The following is a 22,354-nucleotide window of genomic DNA, read 5'->3' as shown; positions in this document are numbered from 1 at the left end:
TCACTAATATGGCATTATGTAAAAATGTGGATGTGTAATCGATGTGATTCTGCAATTTGTATTTGGGGTAAAAATGGGCGTTCATAACCCACTTGAGTCAAATGTATGAAAGATGATATGTCATGAGCTTTGTAATGTTTTGAACTACCAATAAAAAAACAATAATAGATCTTGTGATGGGAGGGAGCATCTTCTACTCCAGGAAAGGAAAGAAGGACCTGAAAGCAGAGATGGTAGGATTGGAGATTAGGCTTGAAGGAGGGACTACATATTATGCAAAGCACTGTGGGCAAATTAAGGATTTTAGTCTTTCTTATGAGTTATTGAAAGTCACTGAAGAGTCACAAGATTAGAAAAGGTCACTGTGGCTACTGCAACTAACATGGATGGGCCCAAGGTAAATGAGTGCCCATGTGCAGCATGTGACATGTACAGAAATGTTCATAGTAGTTCACAGTTCTTAATAACCCTAAACTAGAAACAGACCAAATGTTCATCAAGAGTTGGGTAAATAGTTTGTAGTGAGGGTATGCAATGGATTACCATATAATAGACTAAATGAATGAATTGCAACTATACACTACAACCTGTGTGAACTTCCTGCAAATAAAGAATTCAAACGCAGATACAGCATGATGCTATGGGTATGAAGTTAAAAAGCACATAAAACTGATGTGGTGTTTGAAGTCAGGATAGTGGTAATACAAGAAGGAGTGGAGAGAAGGGCTAATGATTGGAGATAGCATAAGGTGGGCTTCTGCAGTGCTGACATGGTTCTAATTTGTGATAATGTACAGAGTCAATGTTTATGTCTTGTTCAGTTTTCAATGTATGTCCAATGTCACATTTAAATTTTTTTAAGTTGTAAGACTAGATCAGTGGACTTATTTAATGGAAACAGTAAGATCAGTTAAGGAGCAATGATAGTAGTCTAGGCCAAAGGAAACCATTGTCCCTTGAGCTTTTCTAATGATAAACATGAAATGAAGTGGACTTATTTGAAAGGTATTATTCAGGAGGCAAAATAACCAGATGTTCAACATTGTTAATTATGAGAGAAATGCAAATCAAAACCACATTAGGATGTCTACTGTCAAAAAGTAGAAAATAATGAGTATGGGCAAGAATGTGGACAAATTGTAAGTTTTGTGCACTTCTGGTGAAATTATAAAATGGTGCCACCACTCTGAAAAAAAAAAGCATATGTACGGAATAAGAGGAAGGAGATGATGCCAAGGAAAATTAGTAGGAGCAACTGATTTAGGTAGGAAAAGAGGCAGTCTTCTGTGGGAAAAGACAAAATATAAAATGAATCATGATAAGAATAAATTTTCATGTTTCGTAGCAACTTACAACTGGAGTCTTTTAACTCAAAAGGACAACCCCTTCGCACAAATTATCCTTCCCTATTGTATGACTCAATCAAAATGGTCATTTCCTGAGGGATGCTGATCATATTTTTATTTATCTGATGCATCCCATATTTACATAATGCATCCCAGTATGTGCCTAACGAATAGTAACTATAACTCTATGCCAAGCTCTCTCCTTAGAACCTCATAAGTAGTAATATATGTAGTCCTTACAACAGGCTATGAGGTAAGTACTGTTATTATCTCCATCTAAAAAATGAAAAACCTGAGGCGCAGAGAGGTTAAGTAATATGCTCAGCAGGTAGGTGGCAGAGGCAGAACTCTGAAGCAGTATTTCTCCAGAACCTGTGTTCCTAATCACTGCACAAACCTATACCTGAGGCATGTGGTGTGGAGACAGAGGTGCTACATTTCTAATGGGCTCCAAAAATTTGCTTTATGCTTTGAATGTTTTTTTTTTTAAATCAGGATTCAGTGGGTATTAGGTTTGTTCTGTTGGTGTTGAACTTTATATAAACATTAATGAAGTTGAAGTCTATTCAAGACTCCTAACTTGAGGAAACACCTCCTTATGGTCACTGGGAATGATACTAATGTCAGTATAGAAACTATGAATTCACCTGACCTGAGGGATACTGAAAAATATCTAATGAAGCAAAATGAAAAAGGGTAGTCTTTTGATGATTAAAGAGAAAAAGAAAGAATGGAGCTAAGTGATCCCCTTACACAGTTAATGTAATATGTAATTTCTATTGAATCAGGGAATTAGAAGAAATATTCATGGAACTTCTATAATCAGCATCCTGTTGAGATTAAAGTCAGTGGATTAATTTTTAATTTAATTTTGAGAGGAGAAAGAAAATGGATGAAGCAAATAGTATGAAATTCTTAAGATGTTCAATTTTTCTCTTTGACAGAGAAAAAGAAAAAAAAGCAGTGTGGGGTTAAGTGCAAGGATGTAAAGGAAAAAAGCATACTTTTTTTTTACATCTTCTTTCAGTGATTTTATTCATTCTTACAAATTCATTTTCATTCTTTTAATCATATATTTGTGTTTGTTTGCTCTGATTAATTCATTTGTTCACTTATTCGTTTATGTCCCTATTGAGCAAACTTTTCTTAAGTATCCTCCACCTGCCATATATTGTTTAAGGTGCCATGAATACTACAGTAAGTAAGGTAAGCAAGATTCCTAGCCCACAGAGTTTATATTGTAAGGATGGCAAACCTGATAGGCAGAGAAAAATCAATTAACAAGTAAGTGAATATAACAAATGGAAATAATAAGTCTTATAAAAACGTAAAACTGGGTAATATGTTGGAGAGGGTACCTGTTGGGAGACTATTGAATAGTCTAAGATTATGTGACAAGTGATTGGTTAAATGAGTAGGAACTACTACACAAATAATAAAAAGGTAGCATGTGATAAATGTAATGATAGGATTTTAAATAAAGTACTCTGCAAGCATAAAAAAAGAAAAAAGTAATACATAACTACAATGAATTTTAAGTGTACTTAAAGCAATACAGGCTTTTGACAGATGAAGATGGTAGGGAAGAATCTTCTTGGCTGAGAACATAAAATTAATTAAAAAAATAATGAATAAGAAGAAATATAAGAGGTAACACCTACCATGTCCAGGAAAGGAGATGAGCCAAAGAATGGAAGAGAGGTTAAGGGAGAAAGCTATTTGAAAGCAGAGGAAACAGAATACCCTGAATGCCATGAAACAAGTGTTAATTTTATATTTAAAAAATTAGGCAAAGACTTAAAAAGACATTTTTCCGAAGATGATATACAAATGGGCAAAAGCATATGAAAAGATGTTCAAGATTGTTAATTATGAGAGAAATGCAAATCAAAACCACATTAGGATGTCTACTGTCAAAAAGTAGAAAATAATAAGTATGGGCAAGGATGTGGACAAATTGTAAGTTTTGTGCACTTCTGGTGAAATTACAAAATGGTGCCACCACTCTGAAAAAAATGGACTTTACACACACACACACACACAAAATTAAAAATTTAAAATTCAGTGATTTGCTATGGGGTATATTTCCAAAAGAAGTAAAAGCAATGTACAAAGATAATTGTACACTTGTGTTCATTCCTGTAGCACTATTCATGATTTCATGATAGCTAGTAAGTAGAAGCATCCCCAAAGCAAATATGGCCTGTACATATGATATTTTTTATCCTTAAAAAGAGAGAGAATCCTGTCACACAACAACAATTATGAACCTTGGACGAGTCAAGAAAAGATAAATACTGTATGATCTAATTCATATGAGTTATCTAAAGTAAAGTTTGTAGAAACAGAAAATAGAATGGTAATTAACAGGGAGGGAGAGGGATAAAGGGGAATTGTTTAATGGATATATAAATTTAGATTTGCAAGAAAAAAAGATTTTAGAAATCTGTTTTACAACACTGTGAATATATTTAACAATACTGAATTATATGCTAAAAATTGCTAAAGATGACAATCTTGTCATGTATGTGCATGTGTGTTTTACCACAATAAAGAATTCTTCAGTTATTTAAGTCCTCAATATCTTTGTTGCTTTGTATTAAACTTGCAAGGGATCATACATGTGTGAGCACAGGCATGCCCATGTGGTATGTCAGTTTGCAGAAAGTTACATGTATGTGCTTGACTCTGTTAACCTTATCTATCTAGACATGTCTCTTGGAAACTTGTCCCATATCAGGCAACAAGCTAACCTAAACAAAGGGACTTTAAAGTCCTGTCACTCTGGAATTATCAGCATCTGCATGTTGAAAAGTTTCCATTATATCAGCTTGCCCATAAGAAGTCACCTGATTAGAGGACTTTTTTGACCCTTCCATATGCAAACTTTAAGACAGTTCTTTAGTTGTATATATTGGTATAATGTCTACATCTGATACACTTTAATTATCAAGATTAATACATGTGATATATAAGGATGAAATATATGTGCTGTATGTTTCTTCCCTATTTTATATGGATTACACTAACTATAATTAAACAATAAGGCAAAGTCAATATTATTTAGTATTTAACAATATTCATTGCCACACAATCTATTTTTTAAGTATTGATCACATAAAACATACAAGGTGAATACTTAATTTATTTTGGGTCACATGTAGTGAAATAGACAATGTAACTTTAAAATATGCTTAACTTTGAAAGTTTTTTATTAGTTTTATTAGAACTTTCTTACTATGGTCATCTGCATTTTGTGTTAACATAAGACACATATTTTTGAAAGTACAAAGTTGTTTCATTTTACATGGTTTGAACTTGAGAAGATGGTATTTCTCAAGTTTCAAGACAGCATTTAAATGCATGGGACCACGCACATACTGGTGGAAGGATAACACAGTCCTACAAACTGGTTTTATTTGGTCCTGTAATTTAGACCAAGTTGGAGGGCATGAGGGTTACGAAGCTCACAGTGTATAATCAAGGAAATCCTGTAGTCAGAATATGTTTATTGCTTAAATGTTTCAACAGAATGGTCTTAGGCATGACATACAAGAACTAAAAACATATCACAAAACAAATATGACATTTATGTGGAACTACAACATCCAACAGGCTTACAATATTTAATCCAGATCTAGTAACGTGTTTCACAAGTTCTAAGACCAGGTATGCCTTGCTCATCTCTGAATCCCAAGTATAGTAACTGGAATGTGTGTGTAACTGAGTGAATTAATTATAATCAGTTCAGACATTTCTTTCTCAAAACATTTGAAAAGTTGTCTTATGTCCTCCGTGCTCCATAGGATGACATTCATAATTTGTAATAAAACAATTGTAAGTTGTGCTACGTAAATTTCCTTTTAAGATAAAAACATGCATTGGTTTGCTAACCAGACACCTCGAGTCAGTTAAAATTATACTTACAATTTCAGTTAAAAACAGCAATAATGAATAATGGCCTAGAATAATTAAGAAGGGGTGCTGTGAAGTTACATAGACTTTGTAATCAAATGTTGTTAGGTTCAAATTTCACTCTGTAACTTGGACGTTATGTGAAGTTGGATAAATTATTTAACTGTTCTGGCCTCACTTTTCTCTTTCATTAAAATTTTGTGAAGATTTACTTAGTCAGTGTATATGCGATGCTTTGTGCCTACTTGGTAAATAAAAATTGTAGCTATTGAATTTTTCTGAAGGTTCTCATTTTTTAATTTTCAGTGGACTGTACTCTTGTTACAAGTACCACATTTTGTTTATTCATAAGTCAGAACATCATAAATGTTTTGAATGAATAAAGTAAATGAATATTTAATCAACTGTTTGGTGGCTCTTCTTCATAATACTACACAAGATTTTGCACCATATGATCTTGTACCTGAGGTGTATTTAGACATTATCATAGCAGACAGTGAAAGCAGAAATAGGGCATTTTATATCACTGGAATAATTTGTAAAGCCTTTGATGAATCAAGGCTTTGTCATGATAATTAGGGAATTCTCAAGAAATGCTAAGCTTAAGTAACTACACATTGGATGGAGACTCTATTACCATGCATTCACATATAGCCATATTCTTGATTAGCTACATAGTGATTTTTACCATTAGAACATTTTTTTTCTCATTCACTTTCATTAACACAACTTTAGCTGATAAGTGGCCAAGTCGTTTTGAAAATTTCACAATAAAAACTATAAATCCCCTCTGTATTTTGTAATGAGGAAAGCTACCAACAATGAAGAAGGGATTTCTTTTTAATAAAAATATTTGATATATCCACCAGAAAGCTTTCGTGTGGTAAATATTAGATTTACAACTTCAAAACATATTCACCATATTCAGATGTCTATCACCAGAACTATAAATACCATGTATAAATTTGAAGGTAATTTATACTTTTGAATGAGAATCATTTTTTTCTCAGAATTATTTCAAAGCATCTCTTTTACTAAATAATTTAACAACTTATCACTTTATGCACATCTCAGAAGTATGCTACATTCTCTGGATTTGGATTCCAATGTGTAACAGATTTTTTTAGGCTTACGGAATCCAAAAATCATTCCAAATATTGTAATAAGCTAAGCATACTGCCAAAATATGAAATTATACTTGGAACCAATGTTTCAGAAACTCACGTGTTCATTTATGCTCTTACTGAAATAACTATATTTGAAACAAAAATCAAATTACTATCAAGGGGAAACCATTTCCACTGTAAACAATGAAAACTTGGGTTTATTTTCAAGATATATCATTCTCCTTAAGATTATTCAAGGGATTTTTAGACATTATCCTGTTCATAAGAGCACAAACTATTTTAGATTCATGCCGGGCTTAACACTATATGCTATAGAAAAATAATGTGGTATTTTGATAGGATGAAGCTTATTTTCCACAAGTAAAAGTTAACCCCAAAATGTATATTTTGTAATAAAGCTCATTAGGTGTCTATTTTAATAAAAATAAAGATAAGTCAAAAGTTTGGGCAAATAGCTTGAAAATTGAAATATTTCTTTCCCCTTACTTCATCTGTTATTTGTTATACTCAAAGATGCTATTGAGTTCCTCAATCTTCTTCATGTTTTTCACAAAATGTAGCTATAAGAAGAGTAATCATATGGTATACCCAAAGGACCATTTGGAAACAGTTGAATGGTATATAAATACAAATTCATGAGATATTTTTTTCTCTCCAAATTAGATATTATTGGTCCTGAGGAAGAATTAAAAATATATATATATAGGCACACACAAAAAAGCTCACAGAAAACCTGTTTCTCTTAGAACTTCAACATTTAAACTATAATGTATGGAGTTTTTAATAAAGAATTTGAAACATCCTTGAGTTCTGTATACTAAATGAGTCTTTTTTATTTCAGTATGTTAGCATATATTAAGTAAGGATTAACTTCAGGTATAATGTTTGTATTGGCATTCTTATAAAGTTTCAAAATACACAATATTAGGTCTGAAGTGTTTAATTTTTAAATTATGAAAATTAAGGCATAAAATTTATGCATGTTTCAAATAAGAGTTTTTCTTTTTTGTATTTTTAAAGTTAACATGTCATTGGCCTCAAAGTTTTCTCCTTACAGCAGTATAAACTGATATCTGCTAATATAGCTCTTAAGACTAAGGAATAATTTTTATTAAGTTTTGTTCTATGCTTTTTCTAAAAACTCTTTAATACCTGCCTCACTTTTCTAATAAGATACTAGTAATAGATAAATGAATAAATCAGTGTTAGTGATACTAAAAGAAAAACTTGTACAAATATACTGATTTTGACTCTTATGTTGCATTATTTCATGTAAGATGGGAACATTTATTGTAATTTAAAATGTCCTAGTTATCATGGAGAACTAAAAATGTGGAAGTGCTATGATGTTCTATAACAATCCTCTCATCATTTATGACTTCCTGGTATTCTATCTCCTATAAAAGCTTAAGAATCACTGACTTGGCATTCATGATGGCTGTGTCTAAATATGCAAATAAAATTCTAAGCCACTAACAACTGATCATTCCAATTTTTAATGGCCCATTAACATGGTAGCATAGAGAGCAAGTGATTAAAGTATCAGTCCTGGCTCTTGTACTTCCAATTCCAAGGCACACAATAGATAAGAATCTATTTCAAATGACTAAACCATGTAGATTATTTGTCATTATATTCAATAATATTAAAGTACCTAAACACTACTAACTGCCATTCTAATTGCTGAAGTCTTGGAGGTATATCAATATTGAGTAAGAGCACAGTTGCTGAAAAATTTGCTACCTCCCTTGGCTCATTTTAAACCACAGACCAATGACCTTTCCAGATAATTTTCATTTCTTATGAACCATTACCAAATAATAATAACATTACAAAACATATTTTCTTTTCTCATCTAAATTTTATTTCTAGTATTTTTTGCTTTCACCCCCTGCCCTGCTGAAGTCCCACTCCCTGCAATCTACAGCTCACTCCTAATTTTTATTGATATTATAGCCCTGTGAATTTTAAAGAACAATGGTAGTAAATCACACTGGATTGAAGAGTCAGGAGAACTTCCTTTGTTTCCTGGATCTGTTTGTAAGTAAATTACATGATTAGGTAAATCTGAGTGTCAATTTTCTTAAAAGGAAAATAGAAAAAATAATGTCTCAAAGACTGCTACAAACATTAAAATGAAATTATATAAATGAGAATTGTGAACTATAAAGTATTTTATTCCAATATTTGCTAATATTATTGTGAATTTCATAATCTCTATATTACAGCACATTTCTAAAATTTTGGATTCCTCCTTTGGACACAAAAACAGTATTTCTGGACAGAATTGTAATAGATTATTCTGCCAAGTAAAGTAACAGAATGAGGCAAACATTTGGATATGCCTTTTTTGTCTTGGCAATTCTCTTTTAAATATGCAAGACTCTGATTAGAATTTTTATGTTTGCATTGAGATGCTCAAAGCCTAAAATTTTTGAATTGTGGTATTTTATACTTATTTAGCCATGCCTTTTTCTTTCAACCACTGCCATTAAAATAATTTTTTTTCATACCCAAATTATTAAACTGTCAGCTATTTTTATATAGGTTTAGTTGGCCTCTAGCAATGATGTAAATTAATTCTAGCTAATAAACCTAGTATATCATTCATGAATGGACTTAAATGGTTCTCAATGCTCTATTTTTATGTCCCTGATATCAACCCAAATGGTGCTCTTAAATTGCTTCATTTCCAAGATATTTCCATGTTAAGAACTTCAGACATATGACATACAGAATAATCTGGTATTATTCTATTCATCAAGAATTCACCTAGAAAATCTTGTTTTGCAGGTGAATTAGGCTTCCACTAGGAATTAGTATAAGTCATAATGACTAATCTTACATAATACATTTGTTTATTTTCCTCTGAAAAGTTAGATTATATACTTCCTTGATGCTAAAATAATATAAAATATTTCTTGCTGGCTTTGTTTTTTTCTGTGCTTAGTTTAACACAGTGCATGCACTATAATAGTGTCTCTTGAGCCTTTACCAAAAAATTAACTAAAAACATGTCAAAATAAATTAGGATATTTCATCTTCATTTTTGATTGTTTTCAGCACTGAGTCTTCTCCCAAAATTTTACATAGTTCATTGAGTCTCTGCTGCATTTTGGGAATTCCAGCTAGCTGAGATTCTAGCTTTTGTTTTTCTTCACTCAATGTTAAACGGATAGCAGTATCCAATTGTTCAAAGCGCCAACCTCCTTCACCATCAAATTGTAATAAATGAGTATGGTATTTCCTGCATAATTAAAATGAAATAATATTATTAGCTACAAATGTGAAAAACCATTTTAGTTATAGGTTTATAATTCTAACTGATATGCAAAGGTAAATTTTAAGTAGAGGTGCCTATTTTATATTTGATTTTCAAGCATATCTCAAAAAGTTATATACTGTAATTTTTTAAAATACAAAAATCCAATACCTAGGAGGTTTTACTGACTTTTATCATTCTTTTATATTCTGAGTATATGTGAATTAAAAGAAAGACTATGCTGTTACATGTATTAATTTACCTTCACAACCTTTTTGGCTCTGAATAAATAATAAAGCATTCTTAGAATGGAAGTAAGAAAAGGAAACTGAGGAAAGAAAGTAAAAATTAAAAAGATCATGCAGAGACAAACTTCTTGGAAAATAAAATACAATAGGAATTCATGAATAATCCTTCTTTTGGTAGAAGTTCTACATAATTAAAAATTTCTCAATAATTGAAGTTTAGAAGCACTTTTTAAAAGATGAAATCTTTGACAGAAACATTTTAAAAATACTTCTATGTCTTCATATAATCTCTTTTATTATGGCTCAATTGCATATTTAGGAATTGCACATCAGTACAGAGATTATTATTGATGAGATAAGAGACAATGTATCTTCTCCCAATGGGAGTCTGAAGTCACTAGTCTCTGGGATTTGTGGGAATTGTGTGGAGAGAGTAAATTTAGCAGAGCTGGTTCCCATAACTGAGCTACCCGCATTTTGTCAACTTGCATTACTGCCCCACATTTTTTCGGTTTTTCTTTCTTTGTAGTTTTTTTTTCTTGTTTCCTATTTAGGTCTCATCTATTTTTATTTCCCATAAGTAGTGGGCCTTTTCAATAAGTTCCTTTATTCCAAATTAGGATGTAATTTACATGTCATAAATTCATCCTTTATGTAAAATTCATTGATTTTTAGTATATTCACAAGCTCATCTAACCATCACCATTATGTATACTTCCAGAACATTTTCTTCAACCCTCAAAGAAACCATATAACCATTAACAGTAACCCCATTCCCCCTCTCACCTAATTTCTGCCAAGCACTAATTTCCTTTCTGTCTTTATTGGATTTCCCTCGACTGAATATTTCATATACATGGAATCATACAGTACATTTCCTTTGTCACTAGCTTCTTTCACTTATCAAAATGATTTCAAGGTGTAGCTAGTTGTAGCATGTATCATTTCATTACTTCATTCATTTTTATGGCTAAATTATATTCCATTGTATAGAATTGTAGAGTTTATTTCTTCTTCAAGTAATAGACTTTTGAGTTCTACTGCCTCCATTTTTTTTTTGTGTGTGTGTGTGTGTGTACTGGTGATTGAACTCAGGGGCACGTGGCCAATGAGCAACATCCCCAGCCCTATTTTGTATGGCTTTGAACTCATGATCCTCCTGCCGAGCTCTGGGATGATAGGTGCATGCTGCCACATCCAGCTTCTATTGCCCCCAATTTGTTAAAATATTTTTTAAGTTGTAGATGGAAACAATGCATTTATTTATTTATTTATTTATTTTCATGTGGTGCTAAGGATCAAACACAGTGCCTCACATGTGTTAGGCAAGTGCTCTACCGAAGCTCCTGACCCGTTTTTTGCTGTACTGAGGATTGAATTGAGGGCCTCATGAATACTAGTTAAGTGTTCTACCACTGAGCTATATCCTTAGCCCCCACGACTTTTGACTGGATGTTTATAACATGCTGTAATTATAAAAGGAAATTTAACAAGGTTAAAGTATAGCTAATAAAGTCACCATTGAGCTGAAAGTTTAAATTCATCAATTTGATTATGTATGACACAGATTAATTTTTTCCATGTGCTTTAGGTTCTTGAGCTTTCCAAAAATTTGACCTCCCAATGGATGGAATCATATCAAAAATTAATTGAAAACAATGTATTTCTAAATCAAGGAGAAAATTTTAAAAAATCTTCTACTAAAATATGGAAGTAAAAACCAAAGTAATGGAAAAACAAAAACAAAAGAATGGTATATAACATCAAATAAAAGAAAAAGTAATGGCAGGAAGTACATTTTGTTATATGTAACAACAAATTCTACCATCATGTATAAGTATAATGCACCAATAAAACATGTGGAATAAAAAAAGTACATATTGTTTATTTCATTCTCAACTTTCCCTGGACTTTTCTAGCCTTAGATTTATAGCCAGGAGTAATTTTAGAATGTGGTCATTCATATATTGAGTAAGTTCTACCTTCAAAGTATAATGAAGGTTTAACTCATCACTCTGGTCCTACAACATTACTTGATTTCTACATGGGAGGAACAAACAGTTCAGTTGTTTCTTGCCCTGAGATTCAAAGGCATGTTCTATTTTATGAGCTAAAATAATATTTCAAAGCCATAAAGTTGAAGTGATTAAAAAGAAACCACTATTTTAACTGAGACTCTTTGGAGATAATATGTAGGCTTCCTTCACAAATAGGATAAAGTATAGAAGTCAAATAATTTAATAAGCTTATAATTGTTTTACTTTTTTAGACACTGGTATTGATTTTAATCTTTAAGATTAACAATTACCATTGGTTGGGTGGGGGTTGTGGCTCAGTGGTAGAGTGCTTGCCTAGCATGTTCGAAGCACTGGGTTCTATTCCCAGCACTGCACATAAATAAGTAAATGAAATAAAGTTAAAACTAAAAATAATAATAAAAAAGACTAAAATTATTTAAAAACAAATTACCACTTGTTGTTATAGGGAAAATATAATATGTCTTTTCCTACTTCTGAAATCTATTTAGAGAAAATAAGCATTTTACTTTCCCTGGGAGAAAATATAATCAGAAGTGACGAACTTATACAACCTAAATTGGCTAAACTAATTCACAGAGAACATGATGTTTAATTTTATGAAGAAATGTATTGTGGGTAGCTACAACTAAATAAATGATTCTCTTGTTAACATAACATTAAAGAATTTATTTGCTTAAAGAACTACTATTTCCTTCAACTGAAAAAACAATGACTGAATATGCTTCTAACATCTCTTTAGGCTATTTAAATAAAGGAACTGAAAGACAGGATAACATAATAAATCCATTGACAGAGGTCAGAAAAATACCAGGACTAAGAAATAACTATATTATTCCAAAATGTGGTCAATTTGGGAGTCTGTCTGGAAATTATAGATTCCTGCCAAAATGGCTCAAGAGTGCTGGTCTGGCTCTGTGTCATCCTCAATTCAGAGAATTTGGAGGCAGATATCAAGAGTAAATTGTGGTGTTTATTTTTCCTTACTATAAATGAAAGAACTAAAAGAAAAATATAAAAACATATTAATGTATTTTTTGCAGTAAATGCTAGGATTATTACAAATATTTTAAGTGCAAAGAAATCACTGATTTTCCAAAATTTTTCAAAATTACTGGAATATGATGATAATTTCTAACATATTAAAGATTATATATATTAAAATTATTAGGTTCAGAATATGTTACTAAATTACTAGGAAGCAACTTAGGAAAAATACAGGTAGAAAACAAGAGAAATGCCTTATACTCTACAGTAAAAAGTTTAGCAAAGTTGTTTTCTAAGAAACAAGGAAAAAACATCTATTATAGATTAGTTAGCATTGGAAACACTTACCAAAGAGAAGGCCTATGTGTTATAGACAGTAAGGATATTCCAGCCCCTTTTGCAGCCTGAAATATCTTTCCTTCAACATCAATGCTGACAGCACTGGTACATTCATCCAGCAATGCATATTTTGGTCTTTAAAAAATAAACACAAATAAATTATTTTCCTGTATGAAGTATAAATCTTTCTTTGAACAATACAATTTACAATGCTAACACTTTCAAAGCAGCAAAAGAAGATGGCATTATTAAATGTTGTGATAAAGTGAAAATGTTATTTTTTTCTACTTAGAATAGAATATCACATTCCTCTTAAATAAAAGTAGATTTTCTGATACCTGCTCACAATACAATAAGCTTCGCTGTCATGCAGATGAATTCATCATGTATATGAAGCATATGAAAGATGAGACAGGTTTCTAAGTGCATTTTCCTGCAGAAGGCAGTTTCATTCTTGGTGACAAGGGTCTGACTAATTACATGCAAAGTACACTTACAGCAGCTAATTATTAAACAGTCACAGTCCTGTTACCAAAGATTTAATGAGAAGATTGTTTTATCAGAAATGTGAATACCTAAGCATTACTAATGGAATTTCATCATTACAAGACTGTGCAAGAGTGAATGTGCCTACTTGCAAATTTAGAGTATATATTTAGTTTCATAATATTGAGACCATGCTTCAGGATCAAATTCTTAGGGGGAAAAGTCAGTAAATATTTTTTGGTACACTCAACACATTTTTTCCAGCCCAATTTTTTCTTTGGTAATATATCTGTAGGATTAGAGACATCCTCTCACTTTACACTGTTTCCACCTATTTATTGCTCTTCCTTTCTTCCCCATACCCTTGATCTTATCCTTTTGTCCTTTTCCCATCTTCTTTCAACAAGACTTAGCTTAGTTAATGGGACTAAAGCCAATTCCTACTTTACTATTCATTTTAGGGTTGAAAATAAGTTATAAGAATTTGTCAGGACAATTTTCCTCAGGAAGATATTTTTAAAAAATGACAAAGAAAAGAAAAAACATGTAATTATAGCAATTTCTTATTCTGCATAAACAATTACTCAACACTACAAGTTACTTTTCTAATATGTCTTTGCTTATTAATAGGATCCTCTTGCCTATTCTGGGGCAGGTAATCAAGGCTAATAGAAGATATCCTTGAACTCTAAAACTGCTTGTCACCCAAGAACTAAGACCACTGCATCTTCCCCATGATAACATTAATGAAAGTAGCTTTGGCTTTTGGTTTCTGTTCAAGCATTACTTCTTTGCCTGAATTGATCACTATTCTGTCAACTATTTTATTTAAACATAAAAGAAGAAGAAAAGAAAATATAAAAAAAGAAATGTTTGGGAAAAAATTTTGTTGTGCAAGTCTCTTTTTAGTAACAATTTTTTTTACTATATTTTGTCTTATTTTTCAGAGTGCTTTGAGCTAAACAGAGATGAGATGCCATTTTAGAATTAGAAAAAGTGTACATTTTATACTCTGTTGTCATAGCAACCCTTAATCTAGCAGATGTAAGATAAATCACACAGTTTTATTTCCTTGGCAGGACTGGGGGTGATACAATTAAATATACCAAGCAATAGATCTGGTACTGTTGTACCTAAATTAAGCATTAGATAATATTATTTCTCTGATTTCCTTCCCTTTTCTCTTGGGTTATCCTAAGTACCAAATTCATCTCCCTCAAGACAGTAGTATTGGTTTATTCTTCAAACATTAAAATCATCTTGGAAAGTGTATACTACTATAATTCTTAGTATTTTCTGCCAAAGTTCTCTAGGTAGCTCCAGTCCTGTGCATTATAACCTTTTCATTACTCCTTGAGAATGAAAGGAGGTAGGTAGTTCCTCAATATGATACTTTCCTTTCACAGGATTCTATTTTATAATTACTTTTCTGTTTTATCAAAACATGCTGCTTTTCAAATACTTGTCTTCATTGATCACCTATGGTTCACAAAGTTTTCCTTCTATTGATATACTTGTGACTTATCTTTACTCATTATCACTTTGTATGCAACATATTTTAGTTATACAAATATTAGCTATTTATTCCAAATTATAGGAACTTGAAATTTCTTTGGGTTAACAACCTTTATTAAAGCCTCTTGGCTTTTATTGCAAGGTTTGACTTTTAAATACACTGAAACAGTGAGAATTTATGGCCCATTTTACATTCTACCATATTACATTTCACCAACTATGTGGGTGATCGTATTACTGAATATTTACGAACCAGACCCAAACAGATTTAGGGTGATTAGGAGTAACAGCTGGTCATAAATGTCAAGCCACAAACTTTACCCCTGAGTCAAGAAAGTGGCATAATAAAATATACTTCACTAAAAATTACAAGTTAGAAAAATCTGGTTCATACTTTTTATTTTTAGCCCACTATATTATTACACGAATCATGTACATTATTACAAATATCATTCTATTAATACAACAAATTATTTTTCTCATAAAAACTCCCATGTAGTTAGGAAAATATATACTGCATGATTTCATTTATATGAAGTTATAGAATGATGTAAAACTAATTTATGATGATTGAAATCAGATTAAAACTTGTCTATGGGGCTTATGATTGGAAAGGGGCATGTGGGAACTTTCTAGGTAATAGAAATACTCTATCCTATTGTTGGAGGTTTGGTTATATAATGTACATATGTTTATGAAAAGTCACAAAATAGCATGCTTACAATCTACATTTGGAACATAAATTTTGTATCAAGAAGAGCCCTGGCTAGGTTATTACACAATAATACAGAATGCACATAACAAAATATGAAATAAAAAGAGGAATATGTTGTATTTATGAAATAGCTACATTAAGACAAAATTACAATCAACTTTCATGTACCAACAAAACTGAAAAGAAATTTATCCCAAAATTTGAAATTATTACTAATGAATTAACAGCTTTTAAATTCTTTTTGATATTCTATATTTTGTTTTTATAAGCATATTTTAAGAAAATTATTTAAATAATACATTCTTCTTTTAATGATAGACATTATGCATTATAGTCTTATCCAAAAGGCTGAACCTAAGTCTGATCAAGCTTTTCCCTCTAATTTACAGTTTACAGAAAAAATGAGAAGAACAAAATTTAGAGGGCCCCATGAATAAGCAACCAGATCAACTGAGACTAGGCAACATTCTCATATGACATCTGACCTGGTTTCTTAAATGAGTCAATGGTTTAAAAGGTAGTTGGGAAGGGAGAAGGAGAAATTCTTTAGATGTTTTATAATACCTCAAATATTTTTTTTAAATAAGGTAAATCAATTGCAGCAAATTTACATAGACATATTGAGTGAGTGCATTAAGAATATGGTGTTCATTTTACTATTTCTCTCTTTTAATAAAGGTTTAATAATTTCTCCACAATTAAAGTCTTCAAAATGATTGCCAACTAATTGCAAGTGTTCAATAAGAACTATTTTATATATATACATATATATACAGATATATATCTGTATATATATTTGCTTTCTTGATTAGTTTTTTAAAAGTTATTTACAAAAGTATTACTACTTGTTCTGCAACTCATTCAATAACATTGGACCTACTCCTAGAAGAAAACATAGGGTAACACTCCAATACAGAGGCATAGGCAATAATTTTCTCAGCAGGATCCTTAAAGTTCAGGAAATAATTCCAAGAGTTAACAAATGAGATGGCATCAAATGAAAAGCTTCTGCATGGCAAAGAAAATAAAACTGAAGAGAAGCTAGGCATGGTGGCACATGCCTGTAATACCAGCATCTAGGGAGACTGAGGCAGAAGGATGGCAAATTCAAAGCCAGCCTCAGCAATTTAGCAAGGTCCTAAGAAACTTAGCAAAACTCTGTCTCAAAATAAAAAAATTTTAAAAACGACTGGGAATGTGGCTCAGTGGTTAAGCATCTCTGGGTCCTGGTCAATCCTTGAATCTCTGAGGATTAATAAAAAGTGTGAAGAAAGAACCTACAGACTGGTAGAAAAATCTTTGCTAGCTACTCTGATAAGAGGATTAACATCTAGAATATATGAAGAACTCAAAAACTTGACAACATAAAATCAAATAGCCCAATTAATAATTGGGCAAATGAATTAAACAAACACTTCTCAAATGACAAAATACAAATGGCCAACAAATTTATGAAAAAATGTTCAACATCATTAGCAATTAGGGAAATGCAAATCAAAACTATATTGAGATTTCATCTCACATCAGTCAGAATAGCAGCCATCAAGAAAACAAACTACAATAAATGCTGGAGAGGATGTGGAGAAAAAGGAACACTTTATACTGTTGATAGAATTGTAAATTAGTACAACCACTGTGGAAATTAGTATGGAGATTCCTCAAAAGACTAGGCATAGAACCACCACATGACCCAGCTATACCACTCCTTGGTATTTATCCTAAAGAATTAAAGTCATCTTACTACAGTGATATATACGTACCCATGTTTATAGCAGTACATTTCACAATGTGGACCTAAGTGTCTATCAATAGATGAATAGATGAAGAAAACATGGTATATATATATATATATATATATATATATATATATATTTACACATATAATATATAAATATGATATATAAATATTTATATATAAATATGTTTATTTAATATAATATATATTTATATAAATATATATATACTTGAAATTCATTAATTGTTATTATTTCTTATATATATATATATATATATATATATATAAGTTTTATTCATTCATAAAGAAAAATGAAATCATCTCATTTGCAGGAAAATGGATGGAACTAGAGACCTTTATATTAAGTAAAATAAGTCAAACTCAGAAGGTTAAGAGTTGTAGATTTTCTCATATGTGGAAACCAAAAAGAAAAAAGGAAAAGAAAGGGGGAGAAATCTCATGAAAATAGAATATCAGTAGAAGAAAGGAATGAGTGAGGGTGCAAGATGGGGAGGGAGGAGGAAGTGCTGAGCAATGATATTGGCCAAATTATATTGTTAAATCATGTTCATGTACAAATATGTAACAACAAATCCCATAATCATGTACAACTATAATATGCCAATAAAAAATGTAGGGAAAAAATAATGTTGCATCTGCCCTAACTCACACCTCATTTATATACACAATTTTAGTCCTTTTTACTCAAGACATAAGTACTTAAAATGAGTAACATAGTTCCTTGTAAACTCCTGCTTTGCACAACTCAGGTTCTCATTGCTAGAGACCTAAGATATGCATGGGGAAATAGATATGTGTGTGTGTTGGGAGGAGACAGAGATAGATATTGAGTTCTTCTTCAAAGAACAGGACAAAAAAGCAAAACGAATCAGAACACTATTTCCTTCCTGTGTCTTTTGCTTGGTATCTCAAAAAACTATGAACCTGGATGAAAAAAACAAAGGTTTATCAAAAGAAATGATTTTCTCTCTCTTGTTTTTTCTGAGTCTACCAAGACATATGTGGGCTGATTCCTTTCTTCATTGGAAATAACTTCTGGTTTTTCAGAGGGAGCAGATCATTGGTTTGAGAGGCTGCTCAATGGTTACAAAGTTTATTTAGTTTGAATTTAGTAATTCAATTTAGAATTATTACTGAACATATATGTACTGGTTAGTGGTTAGGAATTCTCCACACTTGAAATTAGTAACAATCCTTTTTTAAACCTTAGGATATACAAAAATTTAATTTGACCCTCTGTGCATTATTTCATATAGGTTTCTTGACATAGAGGTAGAAAAAAGCCAAAATACTTAGAGATTTAGCTGTAAGAAAAATAAGGTAAGAAACTTTAAAACTGTAAATTCTATGCATTAGTTTTTACAGCAAGATATTTTTAAATGAAAGATGCATATACTTAATCCTGTTACCCCCTTTTCTTTGGTTATTGCAATAGAATATTAGCTACCTGAATAGAGCATACTTACTTATGATAAAACATACGAGCCATGCCCATTCTTTGCTTTTCCCCTCCTGACAAGACATCTTTCCAGTCCATAACAGCATCCCATCCTAAAAAAAGTAAAAATATACATATGTAAATATATATTTACACATATAATATATAAATATGATGTATATAAATATTTACATATAAATGTTTAATGTAATATATTTTTTATAAAAATATATATATACTTAAAATTCCTTAATTGTTATTTTTTCTAATAGAAATAATAATTACTGGCCAGAAAAGTGATTACTGGCATGTTCTAATTGTAAGCATGAAGAACTTGGTATTCTATAGAAAATGTTGGGACACAGAGCCTCATGTACAAGCATTTTGTTTCAGATTTGATATTTTTAATGGTAATAATTTCTTATATTGACAAATCATTTTGTAAGAATTCTAAACACTGAAACTTTAAATTTTTTTGTTTGTTTCTCCATATCTGCAAAGTGTTGATGGGTTTATGCTTATTTTAGAGGAAGACAGAAAAAAAGACCAACAAATTTGCATAGGTCAATTACAAAGCCTACAAAGGGTAGGAGAGGAACTGATTTAAATGACTCCCATTTGCCTGCTACCTTGTCAGTTTTTCTCATTCTTAACTCTACAGCTTAAAGACAGATATTATTACTTGTCTTTTATATGTACAAAATTCATGGTATAATAGCTTATAGTTAGTTAATCAGAACTAGGATTTATATCTAAGTATATTTGATGTTTTCTTAGTTTACCTGTTCTGCCTTTGAAGACATCTTAACTACTGACTTTCCATTTGATATTTATTCAAAAAATAAGATTTCTATGTTTAAAAAAAGCTCTATATATTTAAAGTGAAAATTTTGAAAAAAACAAAATTGCAGAATTGCATGTATTATTATTGCATTTCTGTAAATAAACATAAATACACACATATACCATACATTAAGAACTATATTTGGGAGTGAAATTATGAGCTTTTTATAATCTACATTAAGCATTTTTAGAATATTTAAACATTTTATGATTAGACTGTCTTACTTTTGTAAGACAGGGGAGAAAAGATTATTTAAAAACAAAACCACAGTTCCATTCCTACAGAGCCTAATTTTCAAAGAAGAAAAATGACTGTCAAAACTCGACAAACAGTTGCAGTAACATTTCCAAATTTTAAGTGTCCAGGGTTTGATTCTCCCACTTGGAAAAATTCCACATTCGTTGCCCTCATATTTCTCCCTTAGCTGAATTTTCATCATGATTAAAATTTCTAAATGAATTTGGTTAAAGGGAAAGAAAACAGAATATTCATTTTTAAATGTATACTAGGTATCTAAAAATCCAAATTATTAAAATGAGTATTTGATTCTTTGCTGATCAGAAGGAGAATATGTTTTTCTTTCAACATAAAAATTCAGAATCTTTGATAGAAAATGTTGTTAAACATAAAATGCATCTTTATGCTTATTAATGTCTTTTTCTTTTAAAGTTTATCATTGCAAAGTCCACTGCACTTTTAAAAAAGCCTAAAATGGTAAATAAGAAACCAAACCAGTGGTTACCTATTAATGGGTAGGTGATAACTAGATGCAAGGGAACAAAAACAGGAAGAATTTTTCAGAATGCATTTTTAATACTTTTTAATTTTGAATAATGTGAAAGATTACCTATTCTAAAAATTAAAAAAAGAAATATAATGACAGTAATACATTAAAAATAATCAATCTAGAAGTGTCTGGCATGAAAGGACTTCCTAATTTTCCACCGACACTAAATTTTACTTCAGAGGACCACTGTTCATTTCCTTGGGTAAACTTCCAGAAGTTGTCTATATTTAAAAATACATCCTTTTAATTTTATATTAGGAAAAAATTCTCAAAATGCCATCGGAGTAATAGCTCTTACTTCTAGAACTTATTGAAATAATAATATATAATATAATATGTATCATGTGATTTTCCGTGCTTTCCCCATGCTGAATTTTATATTACTTATGAAATGTAAGTGATGGTTTGAAAAAATCAATTTAGATTGCTACACAGTGAAGAAATATTCTGGGCTTAAAATAGTATTCCCCCTGACTACCAAGAACAAGGCACAACAGAAAAGTATTTGGGTAAAAGGAAACATTAACTTTTACATATTTTAATAAATTATGTCTTTTAAGCCAAAAGGTTTTACAGGTAATACTGCATCATCACATAACACATAAGTTAGAACTCTGGGTCCTAATGCTGCCTCTGATGTGAGTTTATCGAGACTAAACCAACTAAGAATAAAATTATTTTCCTGTTTCCTAGAGATGCACAAATTTCTTCAGTTCATATCCATTTGTTACCACTTCTATTCTTTCCTACTTTGTAACTTGTTTGATAGAATGGCATGGAGTTCTTAGTTCCATCCTTTACTAAGCAAAGGATTAGCTAGTCTAAATAGAACTTCCATAGGCTTCTTCTAAAGTAAGTGATATACTTGAAAGTTATTTTTTTTTTTGCTTTACTCAAATGTATCATGTCTAAGGATTAAGAAAGGAAAACAATTTTTCTTGAAAAATTCTTACATGTAAGGATATAATTGTTCTTATAAATATCTAAAAAGCTAGTGGGTAGCATAGCCTAGAAGCATACCCTAGCAGTGAACACAATTTCAAGTCTGTGTTTGAATTCTTGCTCCATATTTATAGGGAGATCCTAAGTAAGTTATTAATGAGATTAATCTATAAAATGAGAATAGTAAAGCCTACATCATGGAATTCTTTATGAATATTAAATAAAATGATAAATGAATTGCTTAAATGGTATATACCGAATAATAAATACTTAATAAATCATAACAATTACTATTGTATTATTAAGGTTGGAACTTTCTTCTGTTTTTCTTTAATAGGGAAAAGACACAAAAATTATTACATGCCTAAATTATGCAAGTGTTGGAATGTAGGCTTACAATAGCCTTAAAAATAATTTTAGGATGTAGTCACAATTTTTAAAAGAATATAATATTCCCTATTTTAAGCTTCTGTCTGGCTCACTGGATTTCAAACCCACTCAAAATAACTTGCCCAAGACAAATATGTAGCATTTACTCTGCCACAATATTTTATCATCAAGAAGGAGTTGACCACATGAAACAAAAAGAAAATCTGCTTTCCCTTTGTAGT

General features: G+C 30.9%; 1 protein-coding gene across 1 annotated transcript in view; it reads right to left on the bottom strand.

Annotated features, from left to right (window-relative positions):
* Window positions 1–4,599: 4,599 nt before the first annotated feature.
* Window positions 4,600–22,354, bottom strand: part of Abcd2 (ATP binding cassette subfamily D member 2) — a 52,431-nt gene continuing 34,676 nt past the window's right edge. Inside the window, exons 8-10 of the mRNA XM_026393955.2 lie at window positions 19,199–19,283; window positions 13,270–13,395; window positions 4,600–9,635 (exon numbers count right to left, since the gene is read on the bottom strand). Of these exons, the coding sequence (XP_026249740.1) occupies window positions 9,416–9,635; window positions 13,270–13,395; window positions 19,199–19,283 (431 nt within the window). The 3' untranslated portion in view covers window positions 4,600–9,415. The remainder of the gene's footprint in view (window positions 9,636–13,269; window positions 13,396–19,198; window positions 19,284–22,354) is intronic.

The sequence above is a fragment of the Urocitellus parryii genome, chromosome 5, assembly GCF_045843805.1.
Source record: "Urocitellus parryii isolate mUroPar1 chromosome 5, mUroPar1.hap1, whole genome shotgun sequence".
Classification (NCBI taxonomy): domain Eukaryota; kingdom Metazoa; phylum Chordata; class Mammalia; order Rodentia; family Sciuridae; genus Urocitellus; species Urocitellus parryii.
The sequence above is the reverse complement of the archived record's forward strand: the minus strand, read 5'-3'. Positions and strand labels throughout refer to the sequence as shown.